Source organism: Tachysurus fulvidraco, chromosome 25, assembly GCF_022655615.1.
Source record: "Tachysurus fulvidraco isolate hzauxx_2018 chromosome 25, HZAU_PFXX_2.0, whole genome shotgun sequence".
NCBI classification, from domain to species: Eukaryota; Metazoa; Chordata; class Actinopteri; order Siluriformes; family Bagridae; genus Tachysurus; species Tachysurus fulvidraco.
Genome location: NC_062542.1, coordinates 4029869 through 4052924, shown reverse-complemented (window position 1 = coordinate 4052924; position 23056 = coordinate 4029869). Strand labels below are relative to the sequence as shown.

General features: G+C 36.0%; 2 protein-coding genes across 4 annotated transcripts; both read left to right on the top strand.

The window, feature by feature from the left end:
• The first annotated feature begins 3138 nt into the window (after nucleotides 1-3138).
• On the top strand, nucleotides 3139-13457 carry LOC113647188 (free fatty acid receptor 2-like). The gene is made up of 3 exons (XM_027153810.2): nucleotides 3139-3319; nucleotides 4766-4839; nucleotides 8992-13457. Exons 1-3 carry the CDS (start codon nucleotides 3317-3319, stop codon nucleotides 9989-9991), a joined length of 1077 nt encoding a protein of 358 aa, XP_027009611.2. The 5' UTR covers nucleotides 3139-3316; the 3' UTR covers nucleotides 9992-13457.
• On the top strand, nucleotides 4766-18461 carry LOC125138344 (free fatty acid receptor 2-like). Of its 3 annotated transcripts, none has more exons than XM_027153811.2 (3): nucleotides 4766-4839; nucleotides 15743-15914; nucleotides 16541-18461. In XM_027153811.2, exon 3 carries the CDS (start codon nucleotides 16557-16559, stop codon nucleotides 17535-17537), a length of 981 nt encoding a protein of 326 aa, XP_027009612.1. In that variant the 5' UTR covers nucleotides 4766-4839; nucleotides 15743-15914; nucleotides 16541-16556; the 3' UTR covers nucleotides 17538-18461. The 3 variants fall into 3 exon arrangements, with proteins under 3 accessions (XP_027009612.1, XP_047664853.1, XP_047664855.1); XM_047808897.1 differs by having other exon boundaries at nucleotides 4781-4835; XM_047808899.1 differs by lacking the exon at nucleotides 4766-4839 and adding an exon at nucleotides 9098-9115.
• Nucleotides 18462-23056: the final 4595 nt, after the last annotated feature.

Sequence of the window (23056 nt, the reverse complement as noted above, 5' to 3'; positions counted from 1 at the left end):
GTGTGTCTCCTGTTTATAGTTTCTTTCAGTCGATATTATAAATCAGACAAGTTGTTGGATTTGTTTGATGCAATCTGATGCGATCTTCTTCTTCTGTAGCTCATCCACCTGTATCACTTTTTCTCATTGATAAATAATGTTCTTGCTTTCTGATGCTACCTTATTTCTGCACATCTAAGTGTGTGTGTGTGTGTGTGTGTGTGTGTGTGTGTGTGTGCGTGTGTGTGTATGAGAACTGAAGAAAATGGACACGTATTTAACAATTTATCAAAGAATAATAATGATAAATTCTACATATTCTGTATCTCTCCTCTTAAGATATGCATGGAGAACAACCATACTGACGAAGAGCTTGAAATAAAGCATACATGCAAAATTTTTGCACTTTTATGAGAGATTAATAAAAGCGACATATTATACAGGAGTCACTGAACTAAATCTTTTAACATATCACCTACTGTAAAGCTGTATACCAGGTTAAAAAAATGGTTTCATTAGAAAGGGATGATTATGAAAAAAAGGAAAAACGTGGGGTACACAAACCACACCAGAAAGTCAACAGGAAGGAGTTATCACTTATCTAATCACAATCTACAGTAGCTGCATGGAAAAAAAATGAATGGTGACTTTACACTACATGGGCTCCGATGTAACATCCGTCGCTTACAGCTTAGTTGAACGTTATTTAGTTTATATCGGACGATAAAAGTAAATTTGCTGTTAATGGTTCAATTGTGTCTTAAATATCTTACATCTTTAACAAATACTCCTACTAATAATAGTACTACTACTAATACTCCTACTAATAATAGTACTACTGAAAAAAACCCCCAACAAATTACCAAGCCAAGGAAAAATCCCAATTTTTGAAATATTCTGATGCTTTTTTCTTTAATCTATACAGGGTTTCAGCCACAAAGCAAACCCCACCATCATATTTTGCCTGTTTTTACAAACATTTCTGACTCACAGCCACAAAAGCACAGAAAACACTTACATTCAGGTCACTGCAGTGAATCATACGCTTAACTACACTGATGATATTATCCACTGCCTGGTTTTGACTTTTCCTCTTTTGAGGTTAACTAATATCTGTTTTTGGCTTAGCCCACATGATTCTATTTGCAAATCACCTGTCCTTTGCCTCTAAATTTGCCTAAGGTTTTGTTGTCTGTACTAAATAGTCCTAGCTGCTTCTGTATCATCTTACATCCTTCTTATCTGACACCATCTCTTTTATCATTCTGTTTTAGTCTTGTTGATGCAGGTAGTTCTCGAAGCAGTGTATACTATCTGATTCTGACGCAAATTTATGTAATTAAAACAATAAATAAAGCGATGCAAGCTTTTTTGTTCATGTTTTTTTCCCGTAAGGTGCTAATAATTATGCAGCTTACTGTTGCAGTTTAGTTTACTGTAATAATCTGCTTGTGTTTCCTGGTTATCAGTGGTCATGTGTGAAAAAACATGTCTGGTTAACACCTTTTCTTGCGCATGAGTTGTGAATTTGCAACACAATGATCAGTATTAACAGCAGCATTACAGCATGGTTATAAACCTGCTATTGTGCATATGGACTTGTAGTATTAGTGAAGATCATTAAACGGTGTGACAACATCGGTCTTCAGGCTCAGCTACAGTTAAAACTATTCATCTGATGTCTTACAAATCATTTATTTTAGATATTGTTGTCATAGACATATATTTTGTTCACCTTCAGTATGGTGGGCAAGGCTGTGGGGCAGGAAAACACCTTGTATGAGATTCCGGCTCATCTCAAAGCAACGTGCACTCACACCTATGCATTCACACATACACATTCACCCACATGTTGTTTTCACACAGCAAGTGTTTAATGAGTAAACCTTTGCAGACATGAAAAGAACGCTCATGCTGGTCCACCACAACGTCGACATTAAAATGATGACAAACCTCTAAATATAGGATTTCCTGGCACCTATGTTTTAATGCATGATCCCAAATGCCACTGAACAGATGTGAAAAGCAGAACCAAGCTTGGGTTTGCCACTTCTTCTTTTCCAAAATGATATAAACATACAAGGTTACTATTCTGAGAATGTGTGAAAGAAAAAAGATACTGAGGACATGCTGCAGGACATTAGACTATTACTGTAGTTGTCTTTAAATAAACATGTTTTATTCAACAGTGTACTGACCTCTACCTTAAAGAGTATTCACATCTTAAAATAAACTATTTGTGATTGCATCTAGATTTTTATTCATGGTTCTGTAAGTCTCCACACACACACACACACACACACACACACACACACACACAAACACACACACACACATGCATACACACAACACACATATTTCTTCACCTCCTCGTGTCATCAGTTTTATGATACATCCATTGTCTATATCGTTTTTCAACCTATATCATATGCCGCTATATATTTATTTGGATATTTCATACCTGGGGGAACACGGTGGCTTAGTGGGTAGCACGTTCGCCTCACACCTCCAGGGTCGGGGTTCGATTCCCGCCTCCGCCTTGTGTGTGCGGAGTTTGCATGTTCTCCCCGCACCTCGGGGGTTTCCTCCGGGTACTCCGGTTTCCTCCCCCGGTCCAAAGACATGCATGGTAGGTTGATTGGCATCTCTGGAAAAATTGTCCGTAGTGTGTGATTGCGTGAGTGAATGAGAGTGTGTGTGTGCCCTGCGATGGGTTGGCACTCCGTCCAGGGTGTATCTTGCCTTGATGCCCGATGATGCCTGAGATAGGCACAGGCTCCCCGTGACCCGAGTAGTTCGGATAAAGCGGTAGAAAATGAATGAATGAATGAATTTCATACCTGATCAGATATCTGTCTTATTTCTTATGAATATTACGTACTCATGCTATGCAATTGATGTACCAAATAAAATGGAAATTCAAACAAAATCAAAATACAGAAAAGGCAAATATTAGTCTGAGGATGTAGGCATACTGAGCGGTTTAGGGTTAAGAGCTGCAAAGTAGTCGCTCTCTGGTAGTCTTGGGAATAAAGTTCCCAAATTTTCTCCCACAAGCACTAAACCACAACTCTCATGCTACCTCTGCCCTACTAATGAATTCATGCAAAACTCTCCAAGATAAGACTGCACAAAAGTCAAAAGAGGAAGTAAAGAACTTGTTAGTTCTCAAGGTTATTATAGAAGTTTGAATAGTTTGTGTCCTTTTGACTTTTATGTTTTGGTAACTTAAATTTAACAATATTTCATGACTCGTTTGGGTTGTTCATTTCTTATAATAACACTTTCATTCTGAGATAGAGACCACATCAGAGTCAGGAGCATCAAGGCCCGGCTGATGGTAAGAAATATATTTCTTCTATTACTACTTCTATTTCTATAGCTAATATAAAATAAAGTGCCGTATGATAGACTGGGACCCTCTCCAGAGTGCACCCTGCCTTGTGCCCCGAGTCTCCTGGGATAAGCTCCAGGTTTCCCGAGACCCAATAGAATAAGAGGTGTAGAGAATAGATGGACAGATGATGGATATAAAAGAAAAGTTTTATTTATATAATAGTTGCAACATGCTATGCAACACATCGACGTGCTTTATATGGGCAAATAATAATAATAAAAAGTTAAATTAGGATAATCATAAATAAGGAAAAGAAGGAAACTCTAAAAAGTCAATGCTGTTTGCTTAATGACAGTAAAGAGAGGTAAGACTTTGTGATAAATAATGACAAAGAAGGAATCAAAAAAGGCAAATGAATTAAACAAATAACACAGTACAGGTGAACTCACATGAGCAGCAACAAACCACAAGCAGGACGGGAAGAAGAGAGGCCTAAGAATAGAAAGGAAACATGCATTAGCTTATGGTGTTTATAACCATGGAAACGGGGATTTCTGTCTATTAGTTTATTAACTAAAAAGTTCATACCTGTTATAACACATATAAAAAAGTGAAAGCTTTTCATTGAAATAAATAAATAAATAAATATATATATATATATATATATATATATATATATGCCTCATTTTTACTGTCATTGAACAGTGTTTGCTTCAGCTGTCCATTATTAGTTTCTCCTTTAAAAGGCATCTAATACAATCTATTATAAAGTAATACATCTTTGTCATTGTTTTAAAAACATGGATTGCAATGTGAATAGTAAAAATTGTTGTGTTTGTATGTGTGTGGGTGGTGGTGGGTGGTATTACATTTCCAGCTTGTAATGTAGGGGTTTATTGCATCTCAGTGTTCTAAAGGATAAATACCACCACAATTGCATATTACTATTGCACAGACACTGATCGTGACGACTAAACATTGTGGTGCTATTGCACTTGGTTCCACCAAAATCCAAAACAAGCATAAAATTATTTTTTGGTTAACAGCAAAACAATATGATGATGCTAAAAAATTAAACCTTGCAGTGACGGGGGTAGCTAAGGCCAGCCATGACGGGCCTTTACTTGGATTAAGACTAACGCTCACACTACTTTGGCTATTTATTTAACTTTGAGCAAATTTAGAAGAAGAACTGAATGCTTCCAGAAATTCCAGAAAGTTTTATACAGTAGTTCCTTCCAGTCTTCTGTTAATCATAAAGAATAATTACTCTACCGTATTAAAATGTTTGCATGGTGAACAGCAAGAAAGATTTGCTGCACAAATTTTATGCAGTGTTTTGTTTTTTACGTCAACACTAATACTGCTTACCACAAGGAAGTTGTCTTTTTGAGGGAAAAAAAGTTGGTTTACTATAATAACCCTGTTGGTCTGTAAACAACATTGCAGGGTGTCACTAAAGAACAACTGAGTGCTGTGACCAGAACCTCAGAAGAACCAAGAGTAACCCTGCTCAGTTGTAGGTAAGAATTCTCCTTTCTCTGTTGCAAGAATCAGACATTCTGCATGTTCACTCTAGATTTATTGTTTTAATAACATCATGGTTTTCATAATGGTTTTCCTCAAATTGTGTCCTGAAGGTACTGCTTCTGCTACTATAAAATGAATAAAAAAAAATGAATATACTAGTTTCTAAATCATACAAATAACTTAGAACTTTAAAAATGTCACAGTAGAATATTGCTTTTTAATCCTTGTTGAAATTAAATATATACTGCACATTGCAATGTCATTAATATTTCCAAAGTACAAATTACTACATACTACAGTACTACATTATTATAATATAAGTTTCATAATTGCTCTCAGAGTCTTAAAACCTTGGACCTCAAATTTTGTGTACTCAAATGAGATGAAAACATAGATCCTAATAAGGCACTGGCCTAAGATTTTTTTTATTTATTCATTTTTGTAGAATTTGAAAAGTGGAAAATGCAGTATGACAGTGTAATGTAGGGGTTTATTGCATCTCAGTGTTCTAAACCAGTGGTCCCCAACCTTTTTTTTCGCCGCGGACCGGTCAATGTTTGATAATTTTACCGCGGCCCGCTGGGTGTGTGTGTGTGTGTGTGTGTGTGTGTGTGTGTGTGTGTGTGTGTGTGTGTGTGTGTGTGTGTGTGTGGTGGCTATACAATTATACAATTCTATTTAAACATGCCTTTTTAACTCACTACAACGCTAAATCAATGAGAACCCTGAGCTTGTTTCTTTGCAACGAGACGGTTCCATCTGGGGTAACAGGAGACAATGACACCCGAAGTGTGTTGCTTATGTCCAGTTTATTCCGTTGTTTTGTTTTGGTTGCCATCACTGCAGAAAACCCCGCTTCACACAGATAGCATGTCGGAAATGGCAATAGGGATTTAAGTGCTGTGGTGACAATCTCAGGGTATTCCGCCATGACTTTAATCCAGAACACCGGCAGAGTTTCTAACTTTCTAACGACGTCTGTTTCGTGCTCATTTTTGCTAATTTGTGGGTTAAATTTGAGCAAACACAATATACACGTACACCAAGCACTGTTAAACATGACAAAGTACCGGTGAACAGAGAGAAGAGCGATACACAACTTCTCTCTCCACCAAAGCTACAACACCACTACCGCTTGCAGCCGCTCAGCTCCAGACGTCACCTAAACCCGGCACCATTTGGTCCACGGACCGGTACCGGTCCGCGGCCCGGGGGTTGGGGACCACTGTTCTAAACTATAAATACAACCACAATTGCATGTTACTATTGCACAGACACTGATCGTGACGTCTTATGGATACAACTAAACATTGTGTTGCTATTGCACTTGGTTCCACCAAAATCCAAAACAATCATAAAATGATTCTTTGGTTAACAGCAATACATTATGATGATGCTAAAAATTAAACCTTGCAGTGATGGGGGTAGCTAAGGCCAGCCATGACGGTTCCTTTACTTGGATTAAGACTAGTGATGTCCGGTTCGTGAACGAATCGTTCTTTTGAACCGGTTCTTTTTAGTGAACTGGATGAACCGGTTCACCAAATCGGACTGATTCGTTCTAAACAGTTCGCGTCTTGAGTCAGCGCTGATCCACAAGTTACTAAAGTTACTCACTTTCGGTCATGCCTGACAGTCGGCCCGACTCTAAATAAACCAATATCCCGGAGTATACAGTATGTAACTCCTGTACACTGAACTGAGACATGTTGTGCTGAGAGAACTGTGAGCTCGAGCTGTTGATACTGCGCATGCATGAAACACTGAACTGATAAAGCAAATCATCAGTACAGAATTGAGAACTGTTTCTTTCGGACGTGTCTGAGAACCGATGAGCTGTTGTTACTACGCATGCTTGAATAACTGAACTGATAAAGCGAATCATCAGTACACTGAACTGAGAACCGTTTCTTTCGGACGCGTCCGACATACAGTACTGAGAACCGATGAGCTGTTGATACTGCGCATGCGTAAATCACTGAACTGATGCAGCAACAAATGGAAATGGTTGTGATTTAATGTCTTATCAATGTATGAGTGTTTAACTCAGTTACGTTAGTTTTTGAAACAACTGATGGAGCAAAAGAAACATTTCAAAATTGTGCATTTTTTGTAAGTTTTTGTAAGTTGATGACGATTATTGCATTAACTTTATATCTTTAAGACACATAAAACACCCACGTTTTCACATTAATGCCTGTAATGGGTGTTTTAGTTGCAAAACGTAAATGTAAGAAACGTATTCAACTAAAGTTATGATTACAAAGAACTTTTCAAATGTGTTAAATTGATTGTATTAATATCTGCCGGCAGTGGCGGGATGAAGGAATTTACATCATGACGTCATTGTGAATTACGTCATTACGTCAGGACATACAGTAAAAGAACTGGTGAACTGGATTATTGAACTGGTTCATTAAAACGAACTGTCCGAATGAACCGGTTCGTGGAAAAGAACCGAACTTCCCATCACCAATTAAGAGTAACGCTTACAGTACTTTGGCTATTTATTTAACTTTGAGCAAATTTGGAAGAAGAACTGGATGCTTCCAGAAATTCTTTGCTACGCAAGGAAATAACAAACGAGTTTTATAGTTCCTTCCAGTCTTCTCTTAATCATAAAGAATAATTACTCTACTGTATTAAAATGTTTGCATGGTGAACAGCAAGAAAGATTTGCTGCACAAATTTCATACAGTTTTTTTTAACGTCAGCACTAATATTGCTTACCACATGGAAATTGTCTTTTCGAGAAAAAAAAGTTGAAGTTTGGTCTGAAAAACAACATTGCAGAGTGTCACTAAAGAACAACTGAGTGCTGTGACCAGAACTTCAGAAGAACCAAGAATAACCCTATTCACTCTAGATTTATTGTTATAATAACATCATGGTTTTCATAATGGCTTTCCTCAAATTGTGTCTTGAAGGTACTGCTTCTGCTACTATAAAACGAATTAAAAAATGTATACAAATGTATATTAATATACAAACTTAAATGAGATGAAAACGTAGATCCTAATAAAGCACTTGGGCTAAGAATTTTTTATTTATTTTTTTAGTCTGTGGAATTTGAAAAGTCTAAAATACAGTTTGAGAGTAAACAGAAATAACATGAAAAAACATGTGATCAATGATATGGTTTAGTATCTTTTTTTATTTTTAATTTTTTTTTTATTATGCAAGCAGACAATTACAATATTTATGGAAGAGAAATTAGATGCAAAATACAAATACAAAGACCAATAAAACAAAACGTGTGTGTGTGTGTGTGTGTGGTGTGTGTGTGTGTGTGTGTGTGTGTGTGTGTGTGTGTGTGTGTGTGTGTGTGTAACTGTAAATGTAACTGGGTGTGGGAGTGGATATATATGAATGAAGGAGCATGTAGGGAAGTACAACAGAAATTATATATATATATATATATATATATATAAAACAAAGAGGAAAATATAATATGACAATAATGACAATAATAATGATGAAGATATTAATAGTATCACACAAGACAAAAAATACATAAAATAATTATTAATAATGGTTTAGTATCTTATACTTTTTTTTGTTGGAAGACGTTTATAATGTCAGTTCAGTGCGGTAGTCAAAGGTTAAGCTTTTTTTTCACGTTTTGAGATGCATGCTCAGGGCAAATTTTCTCAGGATTTCTTGGTAACATGACAAGCTGAAAGATGACAAGAATACAGACAGATAAAAGCAAGGCTAGTGATCGAACCACTGTTTATAGTTGCTAAGCGGTAACAGGAAATAACGCTTACGCTCAGGATGTGCTGTTATTCTAAAATACAGCTTTGCTGACTGAGAAATACATGACATTTCTTTAGTCTGTCATTAATATAGTATATAATACCCTGGAAAGCACTAACAGTGTGGAATCATTTCTGCAAACAAATTTCTTTTTTAGAAACCAATTTTATGATTCTTCGTTAGTTTGAGCGCTATTGTTAATCTGTAAAAGGTCTTATTTGTAAAGGTGTCAATATTTTTAATTACAAAATGACAGAAAATTATATAATTTTACAAAATTTCTCATCAGTTGTGCTTCATTTTTCTGTTGTTCTGTTGTGGACTAAAAAAAAAATTACATTTTTATTGTAACGAAAACAAATGTATTTGATTTGTTTTCACTACAGATCTAAAACTGCGACCATGCTGTGGACAAAAGAGCGTAGCTATTCTGTCCTGGTTGTTGATAGCATCACTCTGTTCACTGGTCTTCCTGCCAACCTGCTGGCTCTCTACACCTTTATCCGAAAGGTGAAACAGCGTGCTACACCTCTAGATGTGCTCTTGCTCAGCCTTAATATTTCTGACCTTCTCTTCCTCTTGTTCCTTCCATTGCGCATTAAAGAGGCAGCTGACATGAAATGGACCGTGAGCTTTTTCCTTTGTCCGCTTTCAGGATTCATCTACTTCAGCACAATCTATAACAGCACCTTGCTCTTAACAGCTATCAGTGTGGAGCGCTATCTGGGAGTGGCCTTCCCCATCAAATACAAACTCAAGAGAAATCCTCGGTATGCTGTGATTGCCAGCATTATGTTCTGGGTGGTTTCAATGAGCAATTGCACTATTGTGTACATTGTGGAGTACCATAAACACAGCAATGACACTGTCATGGAGCTGTCCAACAGGACTTCCTGTTACAAAGAGTTTACCAGTGAGCAGCTGGAGATCCTTTTACCCGTCCGTCTTGAGTTGTTTATCGTCCTGTGCTGCATTCCTTTCTTCATCTGTTGCTTCTGCTACATCAGATTCATCATTATTCTTTCTCGCTTACCTAGCATCAATCCTCAGAAGCGCTCCAGGGCAATTAGCCTTGCTATAGTCACTCTTCTGGTTTTCATCATCTGCTTTGTACCGTTCAGTGTGTCTCATTTGGTGGGGTTTATTGGACGGTACAGTCCTCCTTGGAGAGTCTACACATTACTACCCAGCACCTTCAATGCCTGCTTGGACCCCTTTGTCTTTTATTTTTCTTCTGCAGCAATACGAGGAACATTCACCAACATAATACAAAAATTCCACAACTGGCTACAGCATTCCCTGTGTCAGAAATTCAACTGTCTGAAGACAGGCCGCACTTCTGCGTATGTGGAGAGAACACAGAGTTCAAATGATAGTTCTCCCTAGTATTTGTTGAGTATTATTAATATGTTAGATAGTAGCATTTATATTTGAGCATGCAGATAGGCAAATGTTTTAATAAGTGCTTATATTGTGAATGTCTTTACAGCTTCGTTCATGAGAAACCCTGTGCTTGCTGGTGGATCGATTGTTGATGGCCAGTATAATTAGAACCTGGTTACACAGCACAGAAGGGTATCTAATTTTAATCCTCTTGGAAAAGATTATGGCATCTTCCAATACTATTTATGCATGGTTAATACAACACGTGTAATTTATAAACCATTGTTTTTTACAGTAATTGCATGAAAACTATGTTCATAAAAGGTAACCATTATGGTTCCTACATATATAATTACACAAAATGTCAAAAGAATGACCAAAATTGACTACCAGTTGAAAAACATGAATAACCAATGAGAATTGTGCATTTTTTAAAACAAATTTCCATTTATTACTAGCATAACTAGCTCTGTGATAATACAATTAGCGAGCCAGCCAGGAGTATAAACTAAACTGAAACGTGTTTTAAGAGGTACCAGCAACCACCAATGAAGAAAATCCCCAGAGTAACAGGTACTATATTATAGTATATGGGTTACTGCTATAGGATCATAATATTTGTGGTGACACAATCAAGAGTGAACATCAAAATAAAACTGAAGCTCTGTTTTTTCCCTGTCTTTTCTAAACCAATCTCCTCCAATTATATCCTGTTATTTTGATCATTTCTAGTGGAACTGTCATAAAGGTATTTTTATTTCCTTTGCCTATTAATATTATTATATTAATTAGAAGTACGATTGTGGTTGCATAATTAAATTGCAAATTTTTAAGACAACCCCTGTTTCTACTAACATCTAGCATCCACCTAAAAACATAGCATATTTCCTTATACCAGCCCCAGAGACAGTGTACACTAAAAAGTACCTCCTACTTACCTGTTGCTTCTGCTACGTCAAATTTCTCGCTTAACCAACCTCGACCCTCAATTCATGTTAAGTAAGTGAAAATGAGTGGTTCAATATTCTTGCAATTCTAATGACATGAGTTTTGAGATTGCTGCAACAACCATAAAAATTTGTGAGATTTCTTTTAGAATATCTCTTTTTGTATCTCTGCCTATTATGCTTTAAGCATGTAATTGAGTATATGGTTATTATTCCTGAATGATTAGTGTTCATAATGAGTTCAGTATTGCAGTCCCTTCTAAATGCACTTTCTCTGAAATGTGACTCAACTACTGTATCTAGACACTTACACATCTCTGTGAAAATAGCATATGTTCTTAAAACGTTAACATGGATATATTTTTTTCAGCTAATAGTTAAAGCTGGGAGTGTTATCTAATATCTTAAAAAGTTAAAGTGATCTAATTTTTTAGTTTCACAAATAGAGACACCCTGAAGGAGAGTGTGAAAAATACGGTGGAAAGCTCTAACACTTCGGAACCACAGAAAGAATGATGCAAAATTATAAACAGCTTGCCACTTCAAAGAATGATGTAACGCAGCATGGAATTGTTTGTGGTTTTTCACACACTTTCATATTTTTTTTTATCCAATTTCATTAAGCAAAATAGTTCTTTGAGAAGTTATTTAAATAAATATTTCATTTTTAATGACAATCTTTTAATATTAAGCTAAAAAAAACCTTTGTTGTTTTATTTAGCATTTGCTTAAAATCATAAATTTAAAATTTTAATCATTTCAGTTTGCCTAATTTTGCATAAATTTGCCTAAACTAAATTACTTAACGGAGGCTTGTTGTTTATATAGTTATTGTGTTTGTGAAAGGAAAACAAGAGGAAGAAGCTTGGAAGATGTCCAGCAGAGGGAGCCAAAAAAAGTTTAGAATGGTATCAGAGTATTCATTAGACATGAGTCATGGTACTTTGCCTCCAACCTCCCCACTCACCACAATGATGTAATTCATGTTCGCATCCCAATGCTGCTGTATACTTAAATATAGCTTTATATCTTGAATGGCATCCGTTCTATATACTAAATACCAGCACATATTATATACAGTACTCTATATATACAGTACTGTGCATAGGTTTTAGGCAGGTGCTGTAAAGTAGTAATGATTTCAAAATAAAAGTTTTAATAGTTTATTTTTATCAATTAACTAAATGAACAGAAGAGAAATCCAAATTAAATCAATATTTGATGTGAACAACTTTTGCTTGTAAAACAGCATGACGCCTTCTAGGTAAACTTGCACACAATTTTTGATCAGCCTGCCTGAAATCCTTCTGTCTCTTCATGTAATCCCAAGCAGACTCGATGATGTTGAGACTAGGGCTCTTTGGGGGACAAACCAGTACTTGCTGGACTACTTGTTCTTCTCTAAGCTGACGATAGTTCGGGTTGTTGTCTTGCTGAAGAATAAATTTAGGGCAAATCAGACACCTCACTGATAGTATTGCATGATGGATAAGTATTTGACTGTATTTCCAAGCATTGAGGATAAGATTAATCCTGACCAAATCTCCAACTACATTTGCAGGAATGCAGCCCTAAACTTGCAAGGAACCTACAACATGCTTCTCTGTTGCCTGTAGACAATCATTATTGTACCACTCTTTAGCCCTTCAGCAAAAAAACCTACCTCCTGCTACAGCCAAATGTTTTAACTTCTCACATCATTACGGAGCACCCGCTGCCATTTGTCTGCACCCATTTCATACAGTATGTTTTTCTGCATTTTTAGTTGCTTAACCTTGTTTCCACATTAGAGGTTTGGCTTTTTTGTTGCAATTGTTCCATGAAGACAACTGTCTAGAAGATTTGGGATAGTAGCTGGGTGTACCTGGGCCATCCTTAGCAGTTGTGAAAGGGAAGTAAGCATGATACGCATGTCTGTCAACTACTCTGCTTAGGAATCTTTGCCTGGAGAGACATTGCAGATGCAGTATAATTACAACAACGTATGGCTTGTTGCTGTGCTCAGTCTTGCCATAGTGTATGACCTGTGCCATCAAACTATCTTCCATAACCTCACCTTTGGTGCAGACATTAGCTGTTCCTTACCCAGTTTTAAGCCTCCTACACAGCTGTAACTGTTTCACTTAATGACTGTGCAATCAACCTACATATGAAACTGATGATCATTAGCACCTGCATGGAATAACTGATGATCATTAGCACCTGCATGGAATAACTGATTAATCATTCACTTGACACTGAGCCTTCAAAATCCCTGACTTTTTGCAAGTGTACAAAGTGTGCAAGATGCTGGTTTGAGGCCAAAGGAAAGCGACAACAAATATTGATTTGATTTAAGATTTTTTCCTGTTTGCTCACTTTTGAAATTCATAAAAATAAACAATTCAAATATGTATTTTTTAAAGCAGTCTGACTTTACAGCGTTTCTTTACACCTACTGAAAAGTTTTTCACAGAGACAAACACACACCCACACACACCCACATACATATATGCACACACACACACACACACACACATACATACACACGCAGATGTGTGTGAGACAGTTTGCAAGTTGCATGTGGCGTAGTTGTCATATAAAATTTGTGGTAGACTATTTGCAGGTTTACACTAGCCACTTACTGAAGTGAGTCTTTTAGAGGAAATGAGGGTATTATAAGCGCTGCATGTAGCAGTGAGCAGATTCAGGGATGTATGTAGCAAGCGACAATCAAACATACAAAGCAATGACAATGTCAGTTGAAAGAAAAGACGGTACATTTGGGTCCAAAACTCTGAAACAACATCCATCCAATCATCTATTCTCACACACACACACACACACACACACACACACACACACACACACACACCCTCCTGCCATCTGGAAAAAGGTACCGAAGCATTCGGGCCCTCACGACCAGACCTTCTTCCCACAAGCCATCAGACTTCTCAATAACTGAACTGTACTATACTGAGCACAACATACACACACATCATCTGTATGGACTGCACAGACCCTCACACAACACCCATACTGTTTTGCACACTTTTCTGCTATTTTTTGCACATACTGTCCAACATTTCAGCTGTTTTTGCACATATTGTACAATATCTCAGCCTTTTTGCACATACTATACAATATTTCAGTCATTTGCTGTTTTTTGCACAATTCTATATATTATCCAAAGGACCTGCTGCTAAGAAACTGTGTCCATTCTAATGTTACTGCACGAAATATTGTTTGAACATACAGTATTTACATACAGTATTTACACTGGTCGGTCGGCGCTGTTTCTGTTACTGTTTATTGTCATTTGTGTATTGCATTTTTTGTACTTTTTGTACTGTCTTGTAACTTTATGTATGCACTGTTTTTTGTCCTGCACTGTCTTGTCTGTCTTGTCCTGCACTGTTTGCACCAGGTTGCACAGTTGCACTTTATGTGGCTAAGAATACTTACATGTCCTTAGCCCTGTCTTTGTTTTATGTAGCACCATGATCCTGGAGAAACCTTGTCTCATTTCACTGTGTACTGCAACAGCTACAGTATATATGGTTGAAATGACAATAAAAGTTTCTTGACTTGACCTGAGCTGACTTGACACACACACACACACACACACACACACACACACACACACACACACACACACACACACACACACACACACACACACACACACACACACACACACACACACACACATTCATGCACTTTCGAGAGATACCCAGAGAAAACCCTTGAAACAGAAAGAGACCAATTTTGAGGTGCATTATTTCAGATTTTCTTTGTGTCATAACATTTTTTAGTGTATTTTAGTGTTTACGGATAACACATAGGACCACATAAAACTAATGTTGTGTTATACATCCTGGGTTTTGTTACAGCAGTGCTTGATTTTGTTTGGTCAGAAGGTATTTTTTTATAACAGGAGTATAACTGACTCTACAGTCATTCTGGTTTTAAATCAAATTATTTATAATAATGCATGTATTCTAATAGGGTATTGGTTCTATAGTAACAACTCATTCAAATGGATTTGTATGATGGGCGCTCACATAAATGGATTAATAATAAAACAAACAAACATGTGATCATTGATAGGGTCAAGTATTTTAATTGTTTGTATGTTTTTGCAGAAGTCGTTTCAGTTCTGAGTAATGGCAAGGGGTGTTAACAGGAACTAACACTAATACTCAAGAAGTATTGTTATTGGAAGTTACAGCTTTGCTTTCTTGAAATACATAACAACTTAACCATGTCAAAATAAGTTACAGAGAAATAAAATACATTTCTCATTTCTGTGCGATCGTTTTCATATATTGTATTGACTTGAATTGTAGGAGACTTGGTGAATAAATCACAGACTCATTTCTGCATACTCATACAGCGTACTCTTACAGCGTACATTTTGGCTGAAATGAAACTGTCTATCTAAACAAATTCATGTAGCTAAATCTCAACAAGGGAACCTACATTCGTGCAATGAGTCATTAGTATCTGTCTGCATCTCTGCAAACAGAACTTATTATTGTTATTGCTGATAAAATTGCATGCTGTGCTTAAGAGTGTTATTGCATCATTGCTACATCGATAACTGCTTTGCTATTGTTAGTTATAAAATCAGCCAAAATAATAGTTTTTTAATTACTATTTCAATACCGTCAGCTCTGAGTGATGCAGCTAAAGCCACAAATGACGACTTCTTAGAAGTGGATTTATATTTAGGCTTTCTGGTTAATGTCGGACATGTGCTTGACAGAACACTTGTTTCCTGCTAGGCAAAAGGTAACACTTTCGGTTTTAATACCTCTTTCTATAGGTTCTATACGTCTGGAAGAAATCGTGACCTACTCCCCTATAGAGTGTTATTTCGGATGGTACTGAAGTAAGTCTGTCGGAGTGAATGTGACATTACATCATCAGAAAAAAGATTTAAATTGTGTGAGGGATGTGGCCAAGTCACAGTCTGGAACTTCACAGCTCAGTCGAAGGTAAAAAATTTGTTCGTTATGCTTGCAGTTGAGTTTTAACTATTTTCTAATTAATGCACCTAAAGTTGATTATTTTTGAATGACATTTTTAAATAGAAGAATCTTTTTATATGGTATTGTGTTTTTCTCAACGGTTGATTTCTGCATAGAAATGAAGTAATGTAAATATATATCGAGAAAAAACTGTATGTGAACAGCTGATATAAATGCAGCAGATAAATAAACAGACATTAGCATAAGATTATTTTACAGACATCAGCTTCGGTCTCTTCATGTTTTGCACACTTCTTTTTTTTCAGACACCAGCATAAGTTTATTTTTCAAGATAATATTATTTTTATTTTATCATATATGCTGAGATAGTACATACTGTAGTCTACATTCCACATACTATATAATATACAATACTCTAGGAAACACTAACAGTGTGGTATCTTTTCTTCAAACAAACCTCTTTTTTAGAAACGTATTTTATGATTCTTCTTCAGCTTGAGTGCTATTGTAAATCAGCTTTCTTTATTTTTGATTGCGCATCTTTTGTCTCAGTATTCAATAACAGCACTGTTGTGGACTGAAAATAATGCACTTTTTCCATTTTTTTTTCCATTTGATTGTTTTCTCTACAGATCTAAAACTGTGACCATGCCGTGGACAAAAGAGCGTAGTTATTCTGTCCTGGTTGTTGATAGCATCACTCTAATCACCGGTCTTCCTGCCAACCTGCTGGCTCTCTACACCTTTATCCGAAAGGTGAAACAGCGTGCTACACCTCTAGATGTGCTCTTGCTCAGCCTTAATATTTCTGACCTTCTCTTCCTCTTGTTCCTTCCATTGCGCATTAAAGAGGCAGCTAACATGAAATGGACCGTGAGCTTTTTCCTTTGTCCGCTTTCAGGATTCATCTACTTCAGCACCATCCACAACAGCACCTTGCTCTTAACAGCAATCAGTGTGGAGCGCTATCTGGGAGTGGCCTACCCTGTCAAATACAAACTCAAGAGAAATCCTCGGTATGCTGTGATTGCCAGCATCATGTTCTGGGTGGTTTCCATGGCCAATTGTAGTATTGTGTACATTGTGGAGTACCATAAAGACAACAATGACACTGCCATGGAGCTGTCCAACAGGACTTCCTGTTACAAAGAGTTTACCAGTGAGCAGCTGGACCTTCTTTTACCTGTCCGTTTTGAGTTGTTCATTGTCCTGTTCTGCATTCCTTTTCTCATCTGTTGCTTCTGCTACATCAGATTCATCATTATCCTCTCTCATTTACCTAATATCAATCCCCATAAACGCTCCAGGGCCATTAGCCTTGCTTTAGCCACCCTTCTAGTTTTCATCATCTGCTTTGTACCATTCAATGTGTCCCATGTGGTGGGTTTTATTACATGGAAAAGTCCTCCATGGAGAGTCTATACAGTACTACCCAGCTCCTTCAATGCCTGCTTGGACCCCTTTGTCTTTTATTTCTCCTCAACAGCAATTAGAGGAACTTTCAACCACATAATGCGACAGTTCCTCAACTGGCTACAGCGTTCTGTGTGTCAGAAGTTCTGTCTGCAGCTTAGCCGCAATAATGGTTATGAGGAGAGAACACAGAGTTCCAATGATACTTCTCGCTAGATTTGGTATAGATTGAAAGCTGATAGCTGATCAAATGCTGGAGTTGTAATGCAGGAGGAGAAAAAGGTGGGCTCTGTTTTTTTAAACAAATTTCTGCTTATTACTATCATGGAACTGGAATCCAAAAATCTGCGTATATATAATTCAGGAGCCATCTAAATAAGTATGAAGACAGCATAGGGCATAGGGTACCTTTTACTCACCTGCTTAGAACAGTGTTCTAATTTAACATCAGTATTAGTTGAGTTATAATGCAGGACTAAACTTGTGGTTTTATGTCTACAAAGCACTTATATACTGATAATATACTGACTTTAATAAATGCTATCATATTTTTGCATTTCTATTAACTTTGAGTTTTAAGATTACTAAAATAAGTTATAAGAATTTAGGAGTTTTAGTTCTGAATATGTCTTTATTGCTCTCTGTCTCTTGTGGTTTATGCATCTAAATGAGTATATGATTATTATTTCTGAGGGATCAGTGCCTATGTTGAGTTTAGAATTGCCATCTGTTATTATTATTATTATCTTTCTCTGACTCAACTATGTAGACGCTTTCACTTCTGCAAGCAAATAGCAAAAATGGACCAAGTTAACAAAGGTTAATCATGACAGCTGTTTCATTTTGTCAGACCGTCAGCTGGAAGTGATCAGCTGGATGTAAAAAATCATCTGCTTTTATTGTTTTATGTGAAACACTTTTATGATTGTGAGAAAACACAAGGTCAGAGCAAATGTCATTACAATTCAAAACCACAGAAAGGATGATGCAAACTTAAGAATGATCTAACACAGCAAGAAATTGTTTGTGTTTTTTTCACACATTTTTTATTTCCATTGTACATGTTTATAGTTTTTTTTCTGTCAATTTACAATAAGCATTATGTTACTTTGAGAAATTATTAAAAAATATATCAAAGCATGTTAGACTGATTTATTTCATAATTAAAGAACATATTAACATATTAATACATATTACATATTAATTCAAAAACCCTTTGACACCTGGTGAGCCAGCCAGGAGTGGAATTGAAATGAACCTGAACATCTGTTTTAAAAGTTACATTCACCAGGTAATAACCAATGCAAACAAAAACCAATCACAATAAAAATTCCCTCAGACAGGGTAGCATGTACTGTGTAATCTGGATTTGCTGCTACAATCAGAATCATTATATTTGTTATAAGCCAGCTAGGTGTGGATATCGAATTAGTCTGAAGTATCTCTGTCAAAAGATATCCCAGCAGACAGCAGAGAAAACAACATACACCCTATTAAGTGACAATAAACTTAATGGATTATTGAGATTAATCAAAGAATCATTATGTCTTTAGCAAACCTGCCAGGAGTAAAAATCTAAATTAACTTCTGTATTATTAAAAAAATTAAAACTAGATAAATACAAGTGAAATTTCACCCCATGAACCATTCGTCCTGTTTATTTGCATTTTGCTAAATATGATTTTGAATATAAATAATATTTTTAGCATTTCTTTTTGAACGGTGGTGTGATAAATGATGTTTTAAAATATCTCTTTTTTACATGGGCATTCAAAGACTGAATATTATTACTCTCCCATAAAAACTTAGCATTAAATCACTTATGTAAAATGTCTGAATTGTAATCATTTTAATTGTAAAATTAAATCTGCTTTAATGAGAAATAAAGGAGGAATAAACTAAATTACTCCCTTGAGGCCTGGATTTCATGTAGTTATTATGTTTGTGAAAGTAAAACCAGATGAAGAATCTTGGAAGATGTCCAGAAGAGGGAGCCAAATATGTGTAGAATGGTATCATTTACAGCATTTGGCAGACACCCTTACCGGGAGTGACTTTAATTGTATTTCAATTTATACAACTGAGCAATTGAGGGTTAAGGGCAAGGCTGAGCAAGGCAGGGCCCAGCAGTGGCACCTTGGTGGACCTGGGATTTAAACTTCCTTGACTTTCCAATCAGTAGTCCAACACCTTAACCACTAGGCTACCACATCCTGGTCTTGCTATCAGATATCAGAGCCTTGACTTACTGTATTTTCCTCATGAACAAAGCCAGATAACCATAACCAACAAAGTTTCTAAAACTGTCTGCATTCTAAGTGACATCATACTTGGTCCCGAACTTCCCCACTTACCTCAGAGATTTTTTTCAAATTGTACACCACAAGGAGGCTTCCTAAAAAAGCCTGCACGATCATAACAACTATAGGCTTGTTGTTTCTTATTCCTATCACTGCTCTGCTGAATTGTTAAATCTAATTGGTCAGAAGGTCTTGATAAATATTTGATAACGGCAGCTCTGACTGTTATTGTTACTATAGTAACAGCACATTCACAGTAACCCATATAGCTTCATATAATATAAAGTTAATAATAAATCTACACGGACTCTTAAGTACTGAAATCAGTAAAAATGAGAACTGTATGTTTTCCATTACAGAAGACAGATTTTTCCCCTTTATTAACATGAGGAAACAAAGTTTATTGATGTTAACAAGCAAGTACTTTGTATATTTTGTACACCATTAAATATAACCGTTAAATGGTTAAAATGATCAACATGCTGTTTATTAATATATTAAATATTGCAGTAATTGGAACATTTTAATTATTTCCTATTCATAATAAACAACACACTATGTCATGTATTATTCCTTACTTATTAAAATTAAGGAATAAATAAATATTAAGAAAAAAAAACAAACCTGCAATCTAATAGGACACCCTGGTGTCTCAGGGGGATATTCTGTTATTTCGGCATTTATTCCCCATGGTGATTAAACCAACAAAGGGATTTGTGGCCACTAGTAAATACATAAATAAATAAATATTTTAGGCTGTAGGTCTATAATTTTCTTAAAACACACACACAACACACAAACACGGTATTAAAGGTTAATGACAAAGCACAAGATTGAAAGGTCTGGCCTACTCTCAATCACCAGAAAAATCACCACTGTTTCTCCACTGATAAGCAGCCCTTTGATTGTTCAAGCTGCTCACGAACATGCTGGACTTTCGGCATAATTACTAGACAAAAAGTAGGATAGAGATTATCACATCAAATAATCTATCAGAGCAAAATGAGTAAGTGCATCAGGCAAAATGTTAAGGGAGGAGGAACAAATTGCCATGGGGCTTGATTGTTCCACGCAAAACTGTGATCTGGAAATTCCCTTTGCCTTTTACTAATGTGGTGTGTCTATGTGTGTGTATGCTCTCTGTCTGGAGACTGCTGTAGGTGTTTTTTGTACATTTGTTGTTTGCTGTTTGTAGGTGTATATTGTATGCTTGAACTAATTTATGACATAAAATATAAGTCAGAGGATGTGGGTTTCAAACAGATCTATGGAAATGAACAAAAATAAACAAAAATATTTTCATCAATCAGGGCATCTAAAGCTTTCAATAAGTCAACTTTTTTGTGCACGTTAGTAAACTAAAACTGGAACACATCCTCATTCTAATAGTAAACCGATTAACTAAGAGAGAAACCTAATCGTGGTACTCATAGAGGCTCAACACCTTTCTAATTTGTTTACATTCACCTCTCCCTCTTTGTAGACAGTTCAATTCAATTCAGTTTAAATTTTTTGTACAGTGCTTTTAACAGTGGACATTGTCTCAAAGCAGCTTTACCGAACATAAGAAATATTGAAATAAGTTCAAAAATGTTAACATTATACAAAGATTAATATTAGACTTATATTTAAACGTGCTTGTATTTATCCCCAATGAACAAGCCTGAGGTGACTGAGGTGACCGTGGTGAGGAAAAACTCCCTTAGTTGGAAGAAGAAGAAACCTTGAGAGGAACCAGACTCAAAAGTGAAACTCTCATTTGGGTGACACTGGAGGGTGTGATTATTAACTGTTATAAACATCACACTGTGTTATTATGAATAATGCCCTTTCTACAGTAATATACAGTCTGACAAAACAGCTGATATAAATGAATCTACATACTACTGTTAAAATTGCAAACAAAAAACAAGGTCAGATGTCAGATCTTTTTTCCACCCTTAACTTACAGTATGACAAACAACTCACTCAATCGAATTCAAGTAAAAAAAACAAATAAAAACATTTTAGGATAAGAAAAAGAATTTCCCTGAAGTGGGATAAAACATATTTCTGTTTCTATTTGCATTGAAATCACCTTTAATCCAATCAAGGTCAAGAATTCAACACTCCTGTGGTACTGTATATAAGAGAATTTTACACTCTTCAATAATTTCTATTGTTGATCCAAATGATCCAAATGCGTGCCAGCAGGTTCTTCTTGAGAACTTGGCTTCATATTCAGGATGTGATGAAGTCTCATGGTTTTCAGCAGAAAAAATGTTACTAATCGTATTTAAGCAATTTGACCACGTCATAACACATACGTTCTCCTAGAGCTACTACCTACCTAAATGTATTTTTAAATAGTTTACTGCTTTAATTACTGCTGCTTGAGCTCATTAAATGCCGTGTACCTCTTCAAATGGCTATTAATCAGTTGTTTATTTTATATAATGTTTAAGGTTAAGTAAAAAATAAAAAAAAAGCCAAAAAGAGTAAAGTAAAAGAAGAAGTAAGTGTTTCAACTTCCCTGTGCGACACACTTTTGCCCAACTGCACACATCAGAGTCATATATTATTAAGGTCAACATTGTTATTGGTTGCTTTTTAGTGTCTAGGTGTTTAAAATAATTTGAAATAATAATTATATAAGCAATGACAAGGATGTGCGGCATGGGACATGGGACAGATGTGAAGCAGCGTTAGTGTTACTACCCAGGAGATGATTCTGTTCTAATCAAAGCACACCCCAAAGTGCGTTCGTCATCAAACAGTATACAACCACATTTGACCAACAATTTATTCATAATTTCCAAACAGCACTTTGTATTTTCTGTATTCATTTAGAATACATTAGTTACATGCAGTGCATTACCTGTAAAACAAGTTATTTCCTGTTAATATTTACAGCAGCTGGAAAACTTCTGTTAAAGCAAAAACAACCTAAAAAAAAAAAAAAAAAAAAAAAGGAAATATCACATATAATCTGAACTCTTGAAAACTTTCTTACTGCAGAAAACAAATGACTAGTCCAAATTCCAAAAATGCTAAATAAACATATTTTAACATAAATATCACCATATGAACACATTTATTTTTACTTGTTACATAACAGATTTTAATTTTGAACTTTTTATTATATTGAACATCAAGTGTACATAAACATGTCACTGTTAAGGAGCTGTTACTATAGAAAATATACAACATTATCGATCCGTTGCACTCAACACATTATCGACAAAATCAGAGTTGAGAACTCCACAAAAAAAAAAAAAACCTTATTGAGTGACTTAGAATTTATACAACTGTGCAATTGAGGGTTAAGGGCCTTCGCAGGGGCCCTGCAGTGGCAGCTTGGGGACTTGGGATTCAAACTCATGACATTCCAATCAGTAGTCCAACACCTTAATGCTTAAGTCCTACCACATCCACTTTTCTTTCTTTCTTTCTTTC